Here is a 24025-nt window from a genome sequence, read left to right as displayed (position 1 = left end):
ATAAAGAAAGAAAGCAGAAGGTCGCCGTTATAAGCAAAAGCTTGAGTAGACGGTCAACCGAGCTAAAATAAAAATGAGATGTGAAATATTGGCAAATTAACAAGAAGAGGGGGCCATGATACTCAAATGATATATATTACAATTAAATGTGAATATAGACAGTTGTATTCAATATAAATAATTATAGAATTAGCATATGAATCTCATATTTATATGGCTACTAATTATACGTCAATGACAGAGATAAGAGAGAAACTAAACAAAAACAAGGGTGCAAGTGGTGCGTGTGTGTGCAAGTGCAAGTGTCCTCAAGCGCCAAAATGTTGAATCATCAGTATTACTATGTAACGTCAGACCAAATTTAATGTAGTTTCTAAAGTTTTAGAAAAAACGCTTTAAAAAAAAATATTTAAAAAAAAAAAATTTTTTTTTTTTTTTTTTCCTTTTTTTTTAAACCTTTATACATTATATTGTGAAATAATGTGTTTTTTTAGTGTAGCTTTAAATGAATATGCCCGTCCATAAACAATCAGACAAAGACGAAGTGTCGATCACTATAACCTCTTTATGCCTCCGTCACATATTTAACGGCCTGTCTCTTGCCTAAATTGTGGATCGCCGGAGAGTCGCAGTGACGGATCCAGGGGGAGGGGGCACAGGGGGCACGTGCCCCCCCCCCGGCCAAAAAAATATGTTAAAATTAGCCCTAAATTCGCCCAAAATATACTGAAAATAGAGGCGTGCCCCCCCCCCCCCCCAACGGAGCAAAATGTCAAATTAAAAAATTTCGTGACCCCAAAAAAAGTGTCCTCTTACCCCCCCCCCCCCCCCCCCCCCCCCCATTATTCAGCGGCTGGCTGAGTCGTTACGATTATTTATATATATATTTACAATATATATATATATATGTGCCCCCCCCCCCGGCAAGTCCTGGATCCGCGCCTGAGTCGAGCCTTTTTTTTTTCGCTTAAAAGCTAATCTGTCACATTATTGATCGGGGTTTGTAAAACACGCTAATTAATCAAAAAAAAATCAATAAAAAGACGATAATTTTTTTTATTTTTTTTTAAAACTTATTTGTATATTAGGAAGCTTTATTACATCCTTTACATGTCGGATATTCAATATGCAACATTATTTACCTCTCTTTAGAAATCTAGCCATCTGATTTGGTCAATACGGTTCTTTAATATAGGCCTATCGACTGCTTTGAAATTCGAGGCCTGGCTGTTATACTGGCTCAAGGGGATGTTACGTCATGGAATGACACCGAGGCGCGCCTGGGCGGATAGCCAGGCCTCTCATAGCAGTCGATGTTATCTATAATATAATATGGTCAAAATCTTATCGATCGAGGATCTCAGTAGTTGGTTCATGATTTATCAAATCTACATTTCAAGGGATGATCTGAAATTTTTTTGGAGAATGCATTTATAGGGGGTCTAGCAACAGGCACGTAGCCACGGGGGGGGGGGGCACGGGGGGACACGTGCCCCCCCCCCCTAAATTTAAAAGATCGGTTGAAGTTTTTTAGACCCCTTTTTTCACCTCGATCGATTACATGTATGTGCCCCCCCCCCCCCCCAAACATCAAACTCTGGCTACGTGCCTGTCTAGCATCGCAATGGCATTTCAGCCCGTAAACGTAACGACTTTGCAAGCGTTCTATGGTTGCACAACTGGATCATGTACGGTTTCCTGCGTTCTGATTGGTTAAAACCGTACATCCATTCGATGCAGGATGTACGGTTGTACAGTAAGATGTCGTGTTTATGGCACGTTCCGCCCGTCATACTCGTGCGACACGAGCACGCGCACAGTATACCGTACATATAAGCCTACAGCGAACCAATCATTTACTTTTTTTTTAAACCATAACAATATTCAATATGGTATTGTTGTCGAAAATGGGGAAGGCCGGACTTTATAAGGTGAGTGAGCAATGACAATCAATGTATTATTTATATACCAGGAGGCCTACCCAAACTTGTCTAGCGTAGACTAGACTAGACTAGGTCTAGATCTACTATTTTCTAGGCCTGGAATCTAGAATAATAAGTGAGATCCACACATCTGCAATAATCTTCAGCAGTGAAGGAGACAGATTAGACTATCCTGAAGAAGAAGGAGAAGAAGAAGAAGAGAATACAAAATTAAGAGTCGCTCTGATTGTTAGGCTAGACCTAATTTGATCTAGGCCTAATCTACTGTTAACGTGCAGTCGAGTGCAGTCGAGTCCGGACAATACTAGTATCATCTAACTTTAGACCTAGATCTAGAGTCTAGATCTAGTCTAGTAGGCCTAGGCCTAGGCCTAGAATGATAGATCTAGATCTAGGAGTAGACTCTAGGCCTAGGCCTTTTTAGTAGGGTAGACTATCTCCACGCCGGATATACGGGTCAAATTTTGGATAGCTTTCTGAACAAGCGCCGACTAGAAGTCTAGACTAGTCTAGATTTAGGGGGTCTAGACCTAGACTCTAACGTTAGATCTATTCGATCTATTCGATCTATTCGATCTAGAAGTCTAGATCTGCACTGCAAATCGAAAGCTTTAATCAATCCATTCTCTTGTCTTGTTCCACGGAGATCATTAAAAGTTGGTCACAGGGCGGGGCTGCGCTATGGCTCGCTACGGTTCCTCCAATATGCAGGACTCGACTGTCAACTTTGGGGAACTGCTTCGAGGGAGGTCGTACTCGTAGACTCTGCAATTTTTGTTTGGCTCAACAGGAAAGGGGGGTGTTGAGTAAGAGAAGAAAAAAATCGAAGTGCTGACGACCCCCCCCCCCTCCCCCTCCCCCTCTAGATCTATTACTTCGAATGTTACATCCTACAGTTTTGTTGTCTTAGTCTAGACCCTATAGGCTAGACCTTTGCTATAGAAGTCTACCAGAGTCTAGATCTAGATCTAGTTGTAGATAAAGGTCTAGATCTAGGCCTAGATCTAGTTAAACAAATCTAATTTAGAGGTCTAATCTAGTATAGATCTAGTGTCACTGTCGGAAAGTCTGGCAGAGAGATGATGAATCGCTAGATGTCAGAACTGTCTAGATCTAGGCTAGGCTAGACCTACATCATTTATGAAGGAACCTAGACTCTAACTGTTAGGCCTAGAGTCACCAATGATGAGCTAAGGTCACGTTCAAGGATTTATCTGTCATGCTGCCTTGTTGGTAGCATTTAATGCATGGATCTACATTGATAATTACTAGGATAGGCCTAGATCTAGACTAGAGTAATTTGTTTGTTTTTTTCTTCTTTTCACTTCTTGGGCTCTTCGTGAACCGATTGTGACAATATCTATTCTTGATAGATAAAGCTCATCTTCTCAGACTCGGAGCTTGATCAATCCGAGGAGTCAGAGAGATTGATCAACAGTTTTGAGAAGATATAATTTTGAATTTATCAATCATTCTAATTTCTATATTATATAGGGCAAAGGCATATTGTTAGTGTTATAATCATTTCATGAAAAGAGATTTACCAAATATATATTCCAACTTTATTGGCAACAATGTATAGGCCCCTACATAGTATTAAAAAGGTTTTCTGCCCTATTGTTTATCATCATCTGCATCATTCTCGCGGTCTCTATAATGGGCCTAGGGCTTTAATGTGTATTGGCGTGTAACTCGATGACGGAGATACATGTAGGCCTATACAGGGGCGGATCCAGGGGGCGAACTCCCCCTCCCCCTTTTTGTTTACCTTTCAAAAAAAATGCATAGATCATTAGATGTTTAGTTTACCCATTCAGAAATGCCTAAGGATGTAACATATAAGCCTAGAGCTCCGGCTTAAGGATCAACATTTTCCGGGACCGCGCCTTAAAGGCTTCACGCTCGCAATTTCCTACATTTCGCGCCGCCCCTGATATACTGTGTGTATATTTATCCTTATCTAGGTCTAATTCTATTATCTTCCTTTTTTCTCTCTGTTTCCCCAACTCTTTTACCAACTGCAGAAGCAACTGTTCGTTGGGACATGTATTCTCGCACTTGTATTGCTGATACTGGAATTGATGCACTCGTACATCAGTGCCTCCATGACGTCATACAGATCTAGGGAAAGTCCCTCCTCCTTGCCCATGATGTCAACATGGAAGAGGATATACCAGCACGGAAGTTCTTCAAAGGATGAGTCTGAACCCTTCATCGCATGGGGAAACGATGCTGAGATGCAGGCGTGTAAACCTCGGATAAACCTTGCCTTCGTGAAAACCCACAAAACCGGAAGTACCACACTGGCGACAATAATCAATCGCTTCGGTTTCAGTCGTGGGCTCTCTTTTATATACAATAAGAAAAACTCACATGGCCATTTTACAGAACTGAAGTTAGAAGCTGAACGACTGTTGCCTCCGCTGTGCGTCATGGACGGGGAATATAGGAAGTACCGTGATTACAATTTGATGACCGCTCACTTCAGGCTGCTTCCCAATCTGAACAATGTGAGAGTCTTATTGGAGTGTTAATCATAGTAAATTTAGAGGCACTTGCTGAGGATTTGATAGCAAGGAGGGGGCAGGACTATCCAGTAGACTGACAGCTCAAGGCCCCGAAGACCGTAGATACCGACAGACCACGAAATCCTTGTGGTCTCTCGGTCTCATGGGTGTTCCTGGTGTCTTGTACCCTGAGATAATTTTCAGAATGCTCAACTTGCCGACAATATAGGTGTCTTTGGGTGCATTGCAATACATAAACAAATAAAGTGGAGGGGGCGGACAGGCGTTTGCAGAAGAAGACAAAAAATGGAAGAGAAATATGAATAAAAGAAAGACGTTCGAATGGTACATGTATTTTTGGCAAATTTGCTCGTGAAGGGGTGGGTGAAACCTGTTTAAAACAGTCCTCACTTTTTGTGTTGATAGCCAGATGGAAATGATTGTGATACGGCCCAATTTATTTCCGTAGTTTGAGTTTACAATCTCATAAAATCTATTGTTTTGCGTTTCTTTTATTTCGTAGTTAAAGAGGCTGATGTCACCCAATTTCAAGATTATCACCATTCTACGTGAACCACGTGCCCAGTTTGAATCTGCCTTCTCTCACTTCGGCGCTGGGGGCAGCATGGGCTTACATCCTCTAGAAAGCAACAGCACGCTTGCAGAAGACCTGACGCGATTCCTTACCAATCCAACATTCCATTGGAATCGCGCGTCGGGGTATGCGCGCTGGTACACGCGGAACGGACAGCTATTTGATCTGGCGGATACCCTCAACGTCGATAATCCGGACGCAGTGAGTCGGATGGTCCGACATCTAGATCGTATACTTGATCTAGTCCTGATCACCGAGCACTTTGATGAATCGCTGGTTCTTCTACGGAGACTAATGTGCTGGGATTTTAGAGATATTCTCTACGTCACACAGAACGCACGCGCGGAACAATTCCGATCCGATTTGACGTGGGAGCAGGAAGCACGCCTGCGCAGTTGGAACATGGCGGATTCCATACTCTATGATTACTTCAATCGATCGCTCTGGACGAAAATTACTCGCTATGGCCCTACATTTCAACAAGATCTTGCCCGGTTTCGCTGTCTCCTTCAGGAATATCAACAAACTTGTGCTAACGGAACTACCGTTCGATCGAGAGGGAAGCGGGTGAAAGTGGTAGCAGCAAACAATTTGTTATTTTGCGAACGGCTAGTAGATGAAAACTATGAAACAGAAAAACTGATAATCGAAAGACAGAAAGGACTACATTCATGCTAAAAACAATGTAGCTTAAAGACAAATCTTTACGAGCGTAATGTGATATGACGTATCAGGACAATTACCCCCTGGGCAATCACCCCCCGGAAAATTACCACCCGGAAAACTACCCCCCACGGACAATTACCCCCCAGAAAATTACCCCCCGGAAAACTACCCCCCTCCTCTAAGGACATTTACTATCCCCAAAGACAACTACCCCCAATGACGATCACCCCCGAGGAATTTGTAACACTGTGACATATAATGCAAGCTTCTCTTCAAATTGCTCTTTACAGAAAATGTCATAAACTTTCAATTTCTATGTTATTTGTGAAGTTCCTTTCAGTGTTTTCAAATTATTCACTTCGATATGGGGGGGGGGGTGGGAGTTGCCCAATTCCCCCGAAGTTTTGCTTCCGAGTAAAGAACAGAAATTACATTTTTTAAAGAAATTCAACAATACATTGCGCCCAGATGAGTACGCCTTACAGCCTCTCTCACCAACAATGGCAAAACAAAGAAATTAAGATGTAATATTTCATTTATGCATCCTCTGTAACTTTTTAAATAAGCTGATCGTGTATTTGTCTTTGTATAATGGGCCCTCGTCCATGATCCGAAATTAACGTTATCTATATATTTCTGTTATCTATATATTTATGTTGTCATGCGGGAGTATGATATGCGCAGGTCGAGGGTTCGAATCACGACACCGGCACTAATATCCTTTGGCAAGATATTAACCTGCACCTGCTACTCTCCACCCAGGTGTTAAATGGGTACCCGGTAGTATGCGACCGTCATTGTTGGTCACAACGGTGTCGATTTTTATCCGTGGTTGGGGTGGATGATAGGTGCCAAAATATTTTCGGCAATGGATCAAAGCAACAAAGAGGTAGAAGCGTGTGGCAGGTTGCACCCCCTCCCTTACAATTTATTAATTTTTTTTCAAGTCACCCTCAATAAAGATAACATTTCAGAGAATATGGGACCCATGTGGGCTTGCAACTTTGGTTATTATCCTCTCAAGCGCGTAGCAAGGATTTGATTTTAGGGGGCGGTAGTGAGCACGCGAAGCGTGCGAAGAGCGCTCCCTATAGGGGGTGGCTGCAGGAAGGGGGGGGGTTCCCCGTCCCACGCGAAGCGCGGAAGCTTTGATGTTTCATTAAATTATTAGATAAAGAAGACGATTCGTTGTTACGTTCTCGACTCTTAATACTTGTCTAAATTCAATTTCTTTTGACGTTTTATTAAATTATTAGAGAAAGAAGATGATTCGTTGTACCGTTCTCGACTCTTAATCCTTGTTTGAATGTAGTTCTCCTTCCTCCGCGCATAGCGCGGAAGCTCTGACATTTCATTAAATTGATAAAGAAAGAAAACGATTCGTTGTACCATTCTCGACATTTAATCCTTGTCTGAATTCAGTCCCCCCCTCCCGCGCGAAGCTTTGACGTTTCATTAAATTATTAGGGAAAGAAGACGTTTCGTTGTACCGTTCTCGACTCTTTTTCCTTGTCTAAATTCAATTTCTTTTGACATTTCATTAAATGATTAGAGAAAGAAGACGATTCGTTGTACCGTTCTCGACTCTTAATCTTTTTTATTCCTACGTCCTCTTCCTTTCTTCTTTCTCTCTCTCTCTCTTTATTTTTGGCCGGCGTTTTTTTTTTTTGGGGGGGGGGCGACCGCCCCCTGGCTACGCGCCTATATCCTTTCAGTCTCTCATCAATTCCTCATGAAGCCGTATGAGAGAGAATTCAATTTATTCTTGTCTCATATACGGATGTCTCATTTACGTATGTATTATGAAAATGAGATAGCAAAGTGTGTATATTGATGGTCATCTCGCGAGTAATAACCATTAACTACTCTCATCGGGCTCTCATCATTAATGTGTCTCTTCATTTTTTTTGTGATGGTGAATAGTTTAGGGGGGAAGGAATGATTGTACACCCCCCCCCCCCCCCCCCCCCCCCCCCCCGGGATCGACACCCATGAACATAGCACTTGGCGAGTGCCTGGGTCATGCAAAATAGATAGCCTGTGAAGACTTTGGGATTTGGGAGAAACTTTTCATTTCTTAAGAGGGTACCATGACTCAAAAAGTTGAAATAACGCTGTTCAAGAGAAATGCATTTCTATGCATTTTGAGAAGCACTTGACGATTACCTAAAACTTACATCCTTCGTGGAAATCAGTAGCCGCACTGCCGTTCTATATAAAGGGGAATGTTTAGTAACGAGGAAGACAACGTGCTAGTATTTGAACGAATATGGGTTCATGAAGGGGGTCTTATAGGCTCGTAGCCATCTCTCAATGTATCAGATCGTCTTTTGCTATTGAATCCCGATTTTCCACGGGGGTAGTTGTCCTCGGGGGGTAATTGTCCTCGGGGGTAGTTGTCCTCGGGGATAATTGTCCTCGGGGGGTAATTGTCCTCGGGGGGTAGTTGTCCGGGGGGTAATTTTCTGGGGGGTAATTGTCCTCGGGGGGTAGTTGTCCTCGGGGGTAATTTTCCGGGGGGTTATTGTCCTTTGGGGGTAGTTGTCCTCGGGGGGTAATTTTCCGGGGGGTAATTGTCCTTCGGGGGTAGTTTTCCGGGGGGTAAATTTCCGGGGGGTGATTGCCCAGGGGGTAATTGTCCTAGAACCAAAAAGACGGTCGCAGAAGAAATTCATCAGGATTGTTCAGATAATTTATAAATGAGTTGTAGGACAAATACAAATTTGATTGTCAGTTCTCTGACATCTACGACGCGGCTAGCACGAGTAAAAAAGAAAGCTACGTAAAACTTTTCCTTTAATTATAGGCCAACTTTGACAATGTTCTTTTTTTCCCTCTCTCAACTTGAACCAGTGTGTCAGAGTGACCGTGATTTGGTAAAACTTTGTCAAAGTAAAGCATAATGTTGCAAAAAAGTTGATCGGAGTCATAATTAATTTTCTGTTGGGTAATTTTTACGGCTTTTAATTCACCAAAGGTGATATGACAACGATAGTAATCAAGGATATTTGTCATGTTTAATTTCGTATAATAAAGTACATGTGTATGATATTTTGACAAATTTGTGAAGGTTTTATTTGCAATGCGAAAGGCATTCGATTCATTTACTTCCCAATAGGCCCATCCACACTAGATGCATGTACCAGGCGCGTACGCAGGATTTTTTCAAGGGGGGGGGTTAACATTTATAAATCGGGCCGAAAATTTCGCAACGACTCAGCCAGACGCTGAATAAGCGGGGGGGGGGGGGGGGGTAAGAGGACACTTTTTTTTTTTGGGGGGGGGGGGGGGTCTCGAAATTTGAAAATTTGACATTTTGCTCCGTTGGGGGGGGGTAAGGTCAGCTTTTTTAGGTCAACCATGGGAATATTTTTTGTTGTTTTTCTTTTTTAATTTAAAAAAAAAATCCAAAAGGGGGGGGGGGGGGGGGTTTTAGAGAAATTTAGGGGGGGTTTACACACAAAAATTAACAAGGGGGGGTTTACCCCCCCCCCCCCCCCCCCCCCTGTGTACGCGCCTGGCATGTACTAATCTACATGGAAACTGACCCGGGATTTCATGCTTCGTATCAGAGTCAAATTTAAATCACGCTCTGCATCTCCATTCGATTACCAATGAAACATCACAATGTTATTAAAGCGGGCGGCTGCACTACTTGTAGCTACTTGCGCCCTCTATATAGCTAACAATGTCTAAGCTGTCCCCCATGGTCTCCTTTCTCTTATGTTAAAGAGAGCTGATTTGTTCAATGGCCTTTACAAGTTGATCCCCAACGCAGAACTTACGTACAAACTCTGTTTTAGGAATCATTCCATCTTTTCAATTTACAAAGTGTGAATCAAGCTACAGTAGCGAACAAAAAAGAGAAGGTTGAAAAATTGTAAAACTCCTCTGGGTCATATCTCTATAGAAACTCCATGCTGTTACAAAATTATTTCGTGCCTTTCTAGACCATAACACAAGATGGCGCCATCCAATGAAATTGGAACTAGCATATTGTGTTCTAAAAACACCTCGACGATCGAACTTACTATAAACATGACGGACAAAGAAAGCGGACAAAATATACAGTTCCTCAGGTAGACAAAGGAACATCCCTTCACTACTATTATGTAAAAAAAATATGTAGAACAGGTGTCACATGCATATTCACCTGTTCTACACATTTTTACATAATAGCAGTGAAGGGATGTTCCTTTGTCTACCTGAGGAACTGTATATTTTGTCCGCTTTCTTTGTCTGGCATGTTCATAGTGACTTATAGTATAAATGGGGCCGATGTGCTTTTTACATCTATTACCCCATTCACAGTGGTTTTGAAATTTGTAGCGACAGCAGCGGGACAGTCCCGCTGCTGTCGCGGTGTTTGAGGCCACTGTGAATGGGGTATTATACCCCATTCACAGTGGTTTTGAAATTTGTAGCGGCGTTGTAGCGGAGCGGCGACACCGCCATAACACCGCTACAAATGCATTCACAGTAGAAAAGTTATCCCGCTGCAGCAGCGGGATAAATATCATGTACCCATTCACGCTGCAGCGGGTGATTTTTATTACCTCCGTAACAAACACGTGTATGCATGGCTCATGACCCGCGAGTGACCCCGATATGACCGGAAATACTTCAGCGCGGGGTTTTCGATTGTAAAAGGTAAACATGTCAAGTTGCTTTTTGTATCCTCGATCATATTACTTTTTAACAAACTAGCATTTTTATTGCTTCCAGTCAGAATATTTTAATTTTTTGAAGTGTGAAATATTTTTATTTGGATAATTATAATATCTACATAATAATAAAATCAATTTGAATCCACTGGTTACTTTATTTCTATTTCACTTTATGTTCCCCATTGCTGGAGAAAAGAGGTCAGTGATAGGTAAGTAAACAAATCACACGTGTTTGTCGCGGTGTTATGGCGGAGAGCCTTCACACTGAGTAAACACCGCGACAGCAGCGGGACTGTCCCGCTGCTGTAGCTAGGCGAACCTAGCGATAGTTTGTCGCGGCGTTATCGCGAGGCGGTGTTATTCCGCGATAGTTTATAACGGGTCCGAGCCTTCACACTGAAGACAACACCGCGACAGCAGCGGGACAGTCCCGCTGCTGTCGCGGTGTTTGAGGCCACTGTGAATGGGGTATTAGTTCATGAAATAAAATGGATATGAAACACGTAATTGGTGACTCAAATTCTTCTTTTCTATCTATAACTTGAATTAGTAATATCCAAAAGTATAGTTTGACAGAGGGAGAGAGTGTGTTGACAGAGACGGGGAGAGAGATTTGATTTTAATCTCCACCAGAGCCAGGCTATACACAGAGTTTGGCCAACCCGGTTCAAGTTGGACACAACATGTCGACTACTGCTCTGTTGGGCAATCATTATTAAAACAAAAGAATATACACCATGTTGTGACCCAGTGAAACCAAGTTGGCCAAACTCTGTACATAGATGGCTCTGATCTACACCACATATACGACCTCCCCCTATTTACCCGCTGCCAGCCGAAGATGGAGTGCTCCTTAAATTTATTTGGACGTCCTATAGTGGCTGGTGAGCGTACGAGTTTGTTGAGAACGCCATCTTCGGCGGCTTGATTCAAGTGTAGGGAATATAAAGAACCGGCCTGATCCTGGACTAGGGGAGAGACGGGGAGGCATGGACAGAGAGAGATGTGGTGGGGGGGAGGGGAGATAGACAGAGGTGTTGGGGTGAGCATGCATGGACTGAGAGAGCTAGAGTCGAGTAGTAGAGGGTGGGGAAGAAGAGCAGGGTACGTAGATAATTATGAGGCGTTAAAAAGATAGAAATGATATGAAACATAGACAAAAAGAGATAGGCCTAAAGCAAAAGTATATTGCAGAAGAAGGCATGACGAGATGGGGGGGGGGGGGGGTGAACAAATTAAAGGAAATAAATTGACCTAGAGAACCAAAACAACCAATAGTCAATTAAGTAGGCAGATTGGAAAGGAAGAAAAAGAACTGAAGCGAGAGAGAGAAAGAGGGTGGACTACAAAATAAGTCGCATGGATGCAGCCAGTAAAGAAGGCAGTAGAACTAGAAAGTTCAGAAAAATGTAGAGGTGACCAGAAAAAACATGACAAAAGCGGATAGAGGGGGAGAAGGATGGGTATTTTTTGCGGTGTAAAAAGGGGGGCAACTTTGACAACTAAAATGACAATTTGCAATCACATGCTCTCTTTGACCTCACCCTACTGGTTTCTCGCTCAGTCGTAGTCTATGCTGTAAGACCCGTTTAAAAAAAACCTTCGCAAGGATTTTTCGGAAAATCAACAGGAGGGCAATTTTCACTATATCACTATCCCACAGAAATCATGTTCGGATTATGTTCGCAAATTTCAAAAGTTGATGGGCAAGGTTGTTGGTTGAGCTTTTTCGGAAGTCTTTGTTTTCTCTTTTATTGTTTTATATTTCTTTCTTTTTTCTTCTTGACGTCTTCCATTTTTTTCTAAGATTTAAACTAATAATGTTTTCTTTAGTCCTCATTCACTTTCAAGTCTCAGATCCACCCTCTTCCCCTCTCTCTCTCTCTCTCTTTCTATCTATTTATTTCTTTCTCTGTCTCCACTCCCCCCCCCCCCCCCCTCCACATCTTAACATTTCTTACCTCATATTTCTTAACATTTGTTGTTGTCTCCCATTTTTTCTGGAATAAAACTTGTTCCGTTTTCTTTAGGCCCCATTCACTTTTGCTGGCTCATGTTCTCTCCCCCACCCACCCCATCCCCCACCCCTTCTCTCTCTCTCTCTCTCTCTCTCCTTATTTTCTCCCTTCATTCAATTCACGATCTTCCCTTTTATGTTAATGTTATGCAGGAACTCAAAGTTACCTAAAACACTGTCACGGAAACATTCCCTCAAAGGCTGTATATCCAAGAGAAATGGCGCACAGATTGAGTCACTAATTTGCGGTAATTATCAAATATGTTTATATAACTATAGGCCTACATGTCTATTCGTTGTACGTATATCTTAAATGAATTTTGGTAATCAAATCAAAATTGAATATATGATGAGTAGAGCTATCGAAGTCGCCTTTCCATTTCTGGAAAGCCTTTGCGATTATGAATTTACCAATATAAAAAATACATTACATTACATTAAAAAATAAAATTACATTACCAATACAAAAAACAGTCCTTTTCAGGACTACCACACCCCCAAGAAAGATTACTGAGTCAGAGTCCTTTTCAGGACTCCTCAACCCTCTCTCTCTCTCTCTCTCTCTCTCTCTCTCTCTCTCTTTCTCTCTCACACATGGTGCACCCGCAAATCTACTGTATAAAAAATACATGTTGAAAAGAAGTCTGTAATGTGAGGCTACACCACCATACGCCATGCCTATGTTAGATAGATCAAAGTTAATTGAAATGAAGATTTCAATTTGGCTTGCTGGTGGTTCCAACTGAGTCCAAAGCAGGTACTCTTTTATTCAAAGTGGTCTTGGTGATGGAACAGCACACCTCCCTATTCTTCGTCATCCAGTCTGATGTTGTGACAGGTTATTTCTCTTTCGCAACTTTCTTTTGTCCAAGTTCCCTTGAACTTTTCTGCTGCATTATTGCGTCAGTTATTAGTCCGGTAAGGAACAATGATCGATAGCTCACTTCGCGTTCGGAAACTAGTTCCTCAACTATAGTTCATCCTATCGCATCGTGGATATCAGGTATGTAACATTGTATTTCAGAAGAAGAAAACAGGCGAATGTCTTTCCGGTGATGAAACATTAGAACGACATAGTTTGGGTCTCTAGTTTTGCTTGGTCCGTGTGATTATCGACATTATTTTTGCGTTGATGATGACGTCAGCTTGTCTAGACTTGTGCCCATTTACTGCTTGTTTGATGATAATAATCAACATTATATATAGTAATTGCGTTAATGATTGGTGATAGTTATTCGTCGTTGACAGTTGATACAATTATTAACTCCCCGTGAAGACTACTTGTGCCCCGTTTGCTGATTGCTTGTTTCGCCTAAAATGTATTTTTAGCTTCGACAGACGGTACACGGCTATTAACTGGCTACGGGTAGTTTCAAATGGTAAGCTAATTCTCGTTATTATTTGTATGTATTTAAACGTATGTACAACATGATCGCGAAGACCTTCGGGAAATAAAATCTAGCGCAATTTCAATACCCTATTGCTTATCTAATTCATGTCCAGAACTCCGGATACCGTAATGTTTTTGGGATTTTCGCCTACTTCAAAAATTCAAGGCTATTGAAATTGTCTTAAATCTAAATTAGCGGAAGTCTTTGCAAAAGCTTGTTATCCTTATTTTCAGTTTTTCTTCAATATTATTAATATTATTGTGTTTCATATAGAGATAAAGAGACACTTTGATGTTATTGTTTTTTATTTTCCAATACAAAAACATATAAATAACAATATTGCTGAGTTATATCTTTCTAAAATAATGTACAATGTTTTGTATAAACGTTACGCTTTTTGATGTAAACGTGTTCATGATTACTCAGGGCCCTATAGAAGACCACTACCATAATGGGCTACCCTGACAATACATTAGAAATAAATGAAATAAATAAATAAATCAAAAAACTTATTGCTATAGGGTACATTTTTTGGTTAAATCTACAATAATAAATTCATGCTAAAATTCTGTTTCGTTTTGTTTGTGATAATAACGATATTGATGCTTATGTCGAGTGTAATGCGATCCTTATTGTTGTCAGTATTTGGGGCTCCCCTTTTTTCATTTTGGTTAAAGTTTTTCTTCCTATTCAGCATATACCTTTAAAAAAATAAAAAGCATATCGTGTAAATTACATAAATTACTTGGAATTTTAATATGTAGTTTTACAGATGCTAAGAAGAGTTTTATGATCGAGGAGTAGGCCTACACAATCATGACAATGGTTCGAAAGGAGAAAAGGGATGACTTTCTGATGTGGTTACCTACTGCGCATGTACAGTCAAGGGGTCGTCTGGTAAGACAACCATTCCAATCTCTCTCTCTCTCTCTCTCTCTCTTTCTATATCTCTTCTCTCCCTGTGTCTCTTCCTCTCTTTCTCTCTCTCTATCTGTCTACATCTCTCTCTCTTTCAATCTCTCTCTCCCTAACTCTTTCTCTCTCTCCCCTACCTCTTTCTCTCTCTCTCTCTCTCTTCTCTCTCTCTCCTCACTCTCACTCTCTCTCTCTCTCTCTCTCTCTCTTTCTCTCTCTCTCTCTCTGTATATATATATATATATATATATATATATATGCCTATCTCTCTCTCTCTCCACCCTCTCTCTCTCTTTCTCTCTCTCTCACTCTCTCTCTCTCTCTCTCTCTCTTCCTTTCTCTCTCTCTCTCTCTCTCACACACACACACACACACACGCGTGCACTCTCTCTCTCTCTCTCTCTCTCGCTCTCAATATTTTCTCTCTTATTTTCTGCTTTCCTTATACAAAATTCAATGTACTACGTTTTAATATATTCAAGAATTACAGAATTTCAGCGAAGATTTAGAATGTTTCTTTAGCTCTTTTGTATCAACACAGGCGGGCCCATGCGATTGAGAGGATCACATAATTCCAAATAACCACTGACAAACAAAACTTAGAAAATAGGAGCATCACATTTTTTTTTCTTCAATTTTCTTTTGCGTCTGAAGTTTGACATAAGTATAAGTAAACCCACAATACCAAAGGGCACTTGTTTCTTTTGGGGAAGTTACGGTTTGTTTACTTGAGTATTTAAAAGGGGTCATGGGTTGGTTGTGCCCCCTTTGAAAAACAGTATAATTGATACGTTATATAAATCAACTTTGAAGCGAATTGTGAAAGCTATACCCTCCCCGGCCCCTTGTAGAATAGACTTGAAACTATGCCAATACGACATAGGAAAAACTTGTACATAAAAGACTTTTTAACAATTATTTGGGTCTAGATTTTTGAGGCTCGTTCAGACATTAGGCGGTAAATCGCCGGAAAAAACAACAACAAACAAACAAAACAAAATAACGCAATTTTATTTTACTCTTTATTAATATTTTCTTCTTTTTTTAAATTACTTTTCGAGCGAGTAAATGAATGGCAAAAATGCTAACCAATTATTCATGTCCTTCGCGGGTGCACTCAAATGATCTGATCTTTAAAAACGCTGCAGTTTATCGCTTCATGAAGGCTTCATGACAGAAGAATCTTTAAAATATATTTATTTTTTTACTCTTCAGAAATTGTTGTTGCTTCTTGTTCTTCTCCTGTCTGTGTTCATCTTAATCGCATCGGAGAACATGCTCCACTTATCACCAGACATCAGGATATACTTCGTTAACAAACAGAGGGAGTAAGGCTTAATTACTATTAATGATGATAATGACAATGATGGTGACGATGGTGAAGGTGATGATGGTGACGATGGTGATGATGGTGATGGTGATGATGGTGGTCATGGTGGTGATGGTGATGGTGATGATGGTGATTGTGATGATGGTGATGATTATGGTGACGATGGTGGTGTTGATGGTGATGGTGGTGGTGATGGTGACGATGATGATAGTGACGATGACGATGGTGATGGTGACGATGGTGATGGTGATGATGATGATGATGGTGACGATGGTGATGGTGACGATAGCGATGATGATGATGATGATGGTGACGATGGTGATGGTGATGATGGTGATGATGATGGTGATGATGATGGTGATGATGATGATGATGGTGATGGTGACGATGGCGATGATGATGATGATGATGGTGACGATGGTGATGGTGATGATGGTAATGATAATGATGGTGGTGATGTTAAAGATGGTGATGGTGGTGATGGTGATGGTGATGGTGATGGTGATGGTGACGATGATGATGGTGACGATGGTAATGGTGATGGTAATGGTGACGATGGTAATGGTGATGGTAATGGTGATGGTGACGATGGTAATGGTGATGGTGATGGTGACGATGGTAATGGTGATGGTAATGGTGATGGTGACGATGGTGATGGTGACGATGGTAATGGTGATGGTAATGGTGACGATGGTAATGGTGATGGTAATGGTGATGGTGACGATGGTAATGGTGATGGTAATGGTGACGATGGTGATGATGATGGTGATGGTGACGATGGTGGTGACGATGGTGATGGTGATGATGATGGTGACGATGGTAATGGTGATGGTGATGGTGACGATGGTGATGATGATGGTGATGATGGTGGTGACGATGATGATGGTGACGATGGTAATGGTGATGGTAATGGTGATGGTGACGATGGTGATGGTGATGGTGACGATGGTGATGATGATGGTGATGATGGTGATGATGGTGATGGTGTTGATGATGGTGATGATGATGGTGACGATGGTGATGGTGATGGTGACGATGGTGATGGTGATGATGGTGATGGTGACGATGGTGATGATGGTGATTGTGGTGATAATGGTGATTGTGATGGTGATGGTGGTGACGATGGTGATGTTGACGATGGTGATGGTGATGGTGACGATGGTGATGGTGACGATGGTGACGATGGTGATGGTTACGATGGTGACAGTGACGATGGTGATGGTGGTGATGGTGATAATGGTGATGATGGTGATGATGATGGTGACGATGGTGATGGTGATGGTGATGGTGACGAAGGTGATTATGATGGTGACGATGGTGATGGTGATGGTGAGGGAGGTGATGATGACGGTGATAATGATAATGAACATGATTATAATGAAAATGATGATGATGATGTTAAATTGATGCTGATGATAATGATGATATGGTGATTGCAATAATAATCATTACAATCATAATGACGATGATGATGATAATAATATGATAGTGATAATGATGAAAATGATGATGGTGATAATAGCCTAATGGTGACGATAAGGATGATAGTTATGATGTTGACGATGGTGATGGTGATAATAATGATGGCGATAATAATGACGATTATACAGGTGATGATTTGAAGATAACGATGATTATTATTATAATGAATAACAATTATAATAATAATGACAAATAATAAGAAAAAGACAGAGGAGGAGGGGGATCGAGAAAGAAAATTATTAAGATGAACAAGAACTAAAGCCCCACTGTCCTACTTGTAGCTAATTGATCCCTCTATAAATGCATAATCGGTGACCATTGGTCCCCATGATCCTCTTTTTCTTATGTTAATTGCGAGCTGAGTTGATGAGATAACCACCTGTCCAGTGACCTTGCATGGGGGTGTAATCCCTCTTTTAAAGTAGCGCAGATAAGCTTTAAGTCATATTATGTATAGGCCTACTTATTATACGCTTTTCATCTTCTCATTTTCGTTTTCGTCACAGTTACATCATCGAGTCAGCAAAGAGTAGTCAAGTTGACCACGAGATCCCCCAGATTGGTGAAAGTCATGTGATGCCTGGCGAGGACCAGAGCAATGTCTACCATGAAAGCATCAACAACGGAAGTCACTTGACCCTTTCCGACTCTCAACTTGGCGCCGCTTTCAAGCCGGAACCGCTCTGCGAACGGCAGAAAAACTTAGCCTTCATCAAGACGCATAAAACAGGTAGCACAACGGTCGCCTCCATCATGCACCGGTACGCGCTGTCGCACCGGTTATCATGCGTAGGCTACAAATCAGACCCGGCACGTGGGCACATCAGATTCGATATGCTAAACAAGCGCTCCAATCGCAAATTCATCCCGCCTCTTGGCGTTGGGGTAGGAGACTACGCAAATTACAAGGGCTACAATATGCTGACTGTCCACGTGCGCTATCAGCCGAAGATCTTGAAGCTTTTTATGGCCGAGGGGACCAAGTATGTCACTATTCTCCGGGAACCGAGCTCCCATTTTGAGTCTGCCTTTACCTTCTTCGGCGCAGAGAAATCGCTCTTCCGCACACGTCACAGTGATAATATCGCCAAGTTTGCCAATCAACCTAGTCACTACTGGCACAAACTACCGAGGGGGCATAAGAAATACTATACGCGCAACGGGCAGATGTTCGATCTCTCGCTAGATCGGAGGATACATACCGATATATCGGTAGTGAAATCTATCATTAACGATATATCGACAAAATTTAGCTTGGTCCTAGTCATGGAGTATATGGACGAATCGCTTCTTCTGTTGAAGAAACTAATGTGTTGGGACTATCGCGATATTTCTTACGTCATAAAGAACCACCGCACGCATACGTCCGAAATGGATGACGACGTGCGCGCGTCGCTGCGTAAGTGGAACTGGGCGGACACATTGCTCTACGAGCATTTTAACGCTACGCTGTGGAAGAAGATCACAGAATACGGCCCTACATTCAACGAGGACTTGGCGGAATTTAGAGAAGTCTTGCAAAAAGACTATGACGAGTGCGTAGCTGAAGAGTTAACAAAAAGGAGAAGGAAAGTTGTGAAGACGAAGCTGGCAAATAATTCCGACTATTGTACTCATTTGGCGGGTAGTACATACCGGTTATTTAACAAGGTTTACAAACGTCAGATGAATAACACTCAAAATAATTGAGATATGTCGATCAGAAGCATGAAGACATTGCTTCAAGACTTAAGTTGCTGTTAAACAATTAAAGTGTTCAAATCACTGGGAGAAAAACAAAATTGTGTATATCTAGAATGCGTTAAATCCCTTTAAATCGACCTCATTAAAAAAAAAAACTTCTATTGCATTTTATAGATTAGCGGATTAAGTACGAAGAAAATAATGGGAAACATATTATATAAAGTGCGTCCCAGAAAAAACGAAACCGAAAATTATCGATGTTTTATCATAACTTATTCATACTTATAATTAATAAATGACACATTATTTGTAAAGCTTAGATCCTCCTCTTTCATGTTGATGCAACTTATGTGATGCATATTTCACGCATGAGTGATTAACACAATTTGAAGAAAGGGTACCAAAAAGTCATTTGGCGAACGGTATCTGAATTTCACGGAGGAAAATCACATTTCTAGAAAGTTTATTTTTTACCCTTTCATATGACATCACAGTCAGGAAAAATGAGCCAGGAATAACCAATTAAGTTCTGTTTGTTTAAGCCCCATTGTCCTACTTGTAGCTACTTGCTCCCTCTATATAGAAAACTTCCCCAATCGGTGCCTGTTGGTCCCCCATGATCCTCTTTTTCTTATGTTAGTTGAGAGTTGATGAGATAGCCACCTATCAGTGACCTCGCTGTGTGGTCTAATCCCTTCTGGCCCAGGAGTAGTGACGGTCTTTAAAGTAATGCTTGCATTTCCAAAATTTTATCAAACGAATCCGTTCCACTGGTTGTCTGCTCTAACAACAAAGAAGAAGAAAGACTTCATGCATGGCTGCTTGTCAACGAAACGGAGTTTGTTGTTTGTTGCTACGGCAGGCATGCATTCAGCTAGTGAAAACGAATTCGTTAGGATGTTTATGATGTCCACGTTATGTACCCGATAGGCCTACTGCCGATGGGGTTATCTATTTATTTATAACTATATATATGTGTATATGTGAAAATTAAAAGTATTTTTGTTATTAACATTATTAACACCATTACTTCATGTATCATTATTAGTTATAGTTATTAACATTATTATCAAACGATTAGAGAGAGAGACAGAAGAAATTGCTTGGACACATAATGCGGCATGATGAGGGGCTTGATGCTCAGAGTCATAAAGGCCATATTCATGGAAAGAAGAAGAGGGGAAGACCTCGTAAAGGCTTTCTAGACGATGTAATCACACAATGTGGAGCAACAGGGTATGAAATGATGAAACGGATGGCCCAAGACCGAGGAACTTGGAGAGACACTTGATATAGAATTTTGAATGGGTCACTGAACCTGTCATAAGCTGACAGATCACTGATTGATGATGATTATTATCATGAATATTTTTGTCAAAATTGATGATTAGGCTACATTGTAATGACATTAGGCCTCGTCACTGATTTTATATATATACATGTATAATGACAATGATAACAACCAAATAAAGCAAGTATATTTCAAAAGATAGACAAACTCGTTTCGTGCTTTTTTGTTCGTTGTTGATGTTGTTGCTTTATCTCGATATCTTTTCATGGGTTCTGAACGGTAGTGGTATGTCGCCCTCTGCGGTGGCTTGTCTTTAGTTTCCAAACTCTCGCCCTCCCAATAAACCTTTCTTTCTCTCTCTCTCTTTCTGAACCCCTTTCTTTTTCTCTTCCACCAATGTCTTCATATCTTCCCTCTCTCTCTCTGACACAAGCATCTAACCCCTCTCTCTCTCTCTCTCTCTCTCTCTCTTTCTCCTCGTCCCTCCCCCTTTGCCCTCTTTTTCTCAAATAATTGCATCTCAAATCAAATGTTGCCCTAAAAATTATTTCTCTTCTCTCGTCACCCTCCTCTCCCGAACCCACCCCCCCCCCTCTCTCTCTCTCTCTCTCTCTCTCTCTCTCTCTCTCTCTCTCTCTCTCTCTCTCTCTCTCTCTCCTTTCCACCCTCCCCCTCCTATCACACGATTCATCTCAAATCGAACTTTGTCAGAGATATTCCATCATAACGATTGTACAGTTTTCCATGATTAATAAACTAGTCAAACCAGTCTATCCAGGCACCTAAGGGAAAAAGCGAATGTGGTTACTGGATATAGGTGGCCTTTCTAGACAGGTTCTACAACACACCTTTCTTTCTCAAGGGAGACAAGTCACAAAATACATGGCCACTATGGACAGGTGGTCTTTATAGAGAGGTGGCCACTAAGACAAGTTTGACAGTACATCGTTATTCATGTCTGAGACTGGAATGAGAGAGAGGCTAAAGACTGGACAAAAATCTTTCCAAATTATTGCAGAAATATGTTACATACAAGAATGAGAGAAAGATGATGTCACTAGCATAAAGGTGTGATTTACTAGGGGAGGCAAGAGGGTATAATAAGAGACAGTTTGATATAATAAACATAAACTAGTCAAGTCGGTATATTCAAATTAAAAAGATTGTTTAATACATGTAACTATAGTATACAAAACCTTGTAATATTATACAATTTATTTAATATACAGTGTATTGTTTAATGAGAATGATGAGGGTGTAAAAATGACTATGTTAGATAGCTCTTACTGCTACAAAGTTGTGATTGGTCCATAGATCATCGAGTAATAATGATTGTTTCAATGTTATATTGACCACCCAGTCCAATGAAAATAACTTTGCGTAATACTATATCCAAGCAACCCTGCACAAAATGGTGCTTACCTATTACTTGCCTTGTCTCAATTACTCAAGTGAAAAAAGGCATGAGATCGTAACCACCCTTTATTGTATACAAAGTGCAATCAAGGCCATCTAATATAAAAAATATTGACTGGTCGGGTGTGTAGAACATATTTTTTGGACAGCAAAGGGAGTAATATGTTTCCTCAATATTATACTTTCACTTAGCAGCCTCGTAAGAATATGCACCCTTGGGGAAATATAACTCCCTTCGGCGGTCGAAAAAATGTAATATTTCACACCCACCAGTCAATATCAGTATGAGATACAAAATATCACTCTATGACCTTCTTTCTTTCAGCAAAGGTCTACACATTAAAGATGCTCATGCATGGTTACATATAGAGGGCGGCACATTAACGACTATATACCCATGCATAAACATCTTTAATACAGTGTAATCTTTTTATCACAAACCGCCTGTGGCCATGAAAATTACCTTCTAATATCAATTACTGGTTACATGTATTTAAAAAATGGCCATATTTATATAATATTGAATGGCCTTGAAGGTTATAATATCCCTCAAGCTGATTACCACATTTCATGAGATTGCGAGGGGAATATTCTCAATGTGAGTGCTAAGAATGTAATTCAATATTATTATTATTATTCGTTGAATCGATGATTAGTAACTCAATTTTTCCCATAGCACATTTATGCATTTTAATTAACCTTGACATAAAACAAAGGAGAAAACCCTTGGTGATTTGCTAGTGATTTGCCTGTAGGATTAGTACATATCAAAAGGGCTTTACATGTGTGCTTGTAAAAAGTTTTTTTAAAGAGTATTTGTGAAAACTTTTATATAAATCAAACAATATGATTGCAGGGACAACTGTATTAATACTGATTAGACTCCCCTGGATAAGCTAGACATACTATTATTATTACTTTTCAATATTAAAGAGAAGGTTGATTTCTGGGAAGAGGTGAAGAATAATTTGTGAGCGTTATCATTGTATTATGCAAGTGTGGAAGAACATCAGATAAAAAATGTTCCCTGAAAAGCATGGCTCTTCAGATGCATTCATATTTTAAATATGGCATGTAACATCATAAATATCAGGAAGGATTTTTATGCCACATGTTTGTGTAGTCCCATATACATCTTTCTGTGTACAGTGCTTGTAACTTTACCAAGACTGGGCCAGATTTCTTATCGTTTTGATTATTCCAGCACCTTGCAGTACACACCGATATTTATATGCTGGATGATCAACCTTTTCTGACCGGTTCCACAACGTTTCTTTCACAATGCAATCGCATGACTAGAACTCAACTTTATCTTTAAGACCCCTTGCTTATTCCGAGGACACTTCCACTTACCAGTACTGTATTGCATGATAACATATTCTGGTACAGGCATACTAACTTTAGTCAAATTTTAAAGCTGAAGTCCTCCCCGATATTTAGTTGGTTTTTGATAATAGAAGCAGAAAAAAAATGAGAGGAAGAGGTTGTCGAAAGTTTCAGCAAATTCTCATTAAGAAAATTATACATTTTTGAAGTTGCAATCATTCAAGGTTCCCTTCTGTCTGCGCTGTACTAAAACATTTTTTTTTTTATTTCCCTCAAGAAATTTTTCAATCATACATGCACCCTAAATATAATTATTGCAAATATGTTTCTATTCAACCCCTGTATGGGGAAAAATTAATTCCTTCATTAATAACTGAGAAAATGAAAGTTTATTCAATTTAATGTGCAGAGCAATTACCATACATAAACCTATAGTGATTACAATATTCCAAAATTCATAACTTTCTTATTCTTTGTCCAATTTCTTTCACCAGTGTGCTTCTCTGATTTTGTTCTGCTTTCTATTTCTATTAGAGGTGTTGTGGTCGAGTAGATACGCCGCCGGATTGTCGATCACAGGGTCCGCGGTTCGAGTCCCCCTACCGCACTAATGTCCTTTGGCAAGACATTGATCTAAATTTGCCACACTCCACCCAGGTGAAGTAAATGGGTACCTGTTAGGAATTTATTCCTTGAAATGCTAGAGCGCCATATAGCAGCCATGCTAGAGCCAGGGTAATAATCGGGAGCGCCAGGAGGGTCAAATCCGACTGACATGAGCGCTATACAAGAACCC

General features: G+C 40.6%; 2 protein-coding genes across 2 annotated transcripts; both read left to right on the top strand.

The window, feature by feature from the left end:
• Positions 1–1894: 1894 nt before the first annotated feature.
• LOC100894122 (galactosylceramide sulfotransferase-like) lies at positions 1895–5723 on the top strand. The gene is made up of 3 exons (XM_003731112.2): positions 1895–1931; positions 3968–4453; positions 4974–5723. The coding sequence occupies exons 1-3, from the start codon at positions 1908–1910 to the stop codon at positions 5721–5723; spliced, it is 1260 nt and encodes a 419-aa protein (XP_003731160.2). The 5' UTR covers positions 1895–1907.
• A 12276-nt stretch (positions 5724–17999) lies between these two features.
• On the top strand, positions 18000–19207 carry LOC100892439 (galactosylceramide sulfotransferase-like). The gene has a single exon (XM_003728864.3). It carries the CDS (start codon positions 18090–18092, stop codon positions 19200–19202), a length of 1113 nt encoding a protein of 370 aa, XP_003728912.2. The 5' UTR covers positions 18000–18089; the 3' UTR covers positions 19203–19207.
• Positions 19208–24025: the final 4818 nt, after the last annotated feature.

This window comes from Strongylocentrotus purpuratus, unplaced genomic scaffold, assembly GCF_000002235.5.
Source record: "Strongylocentrotus purpuratus isolate Spur 01 unplaced genomic scaffold, Spur_5.0 spur5_scaffold_20, whole genome shotgun sequence".
Lineage (NCBI taxonomy): Eukaryota > Metazoa > Echinodermata > Echinoidea > Camarodonta > Strongylocentrotidae > Strongylocentrotus > Strongylocentrotus purpuratus.
This window is presented reverse-complemented; position numbering and strand designations above follow the sequence as displayed.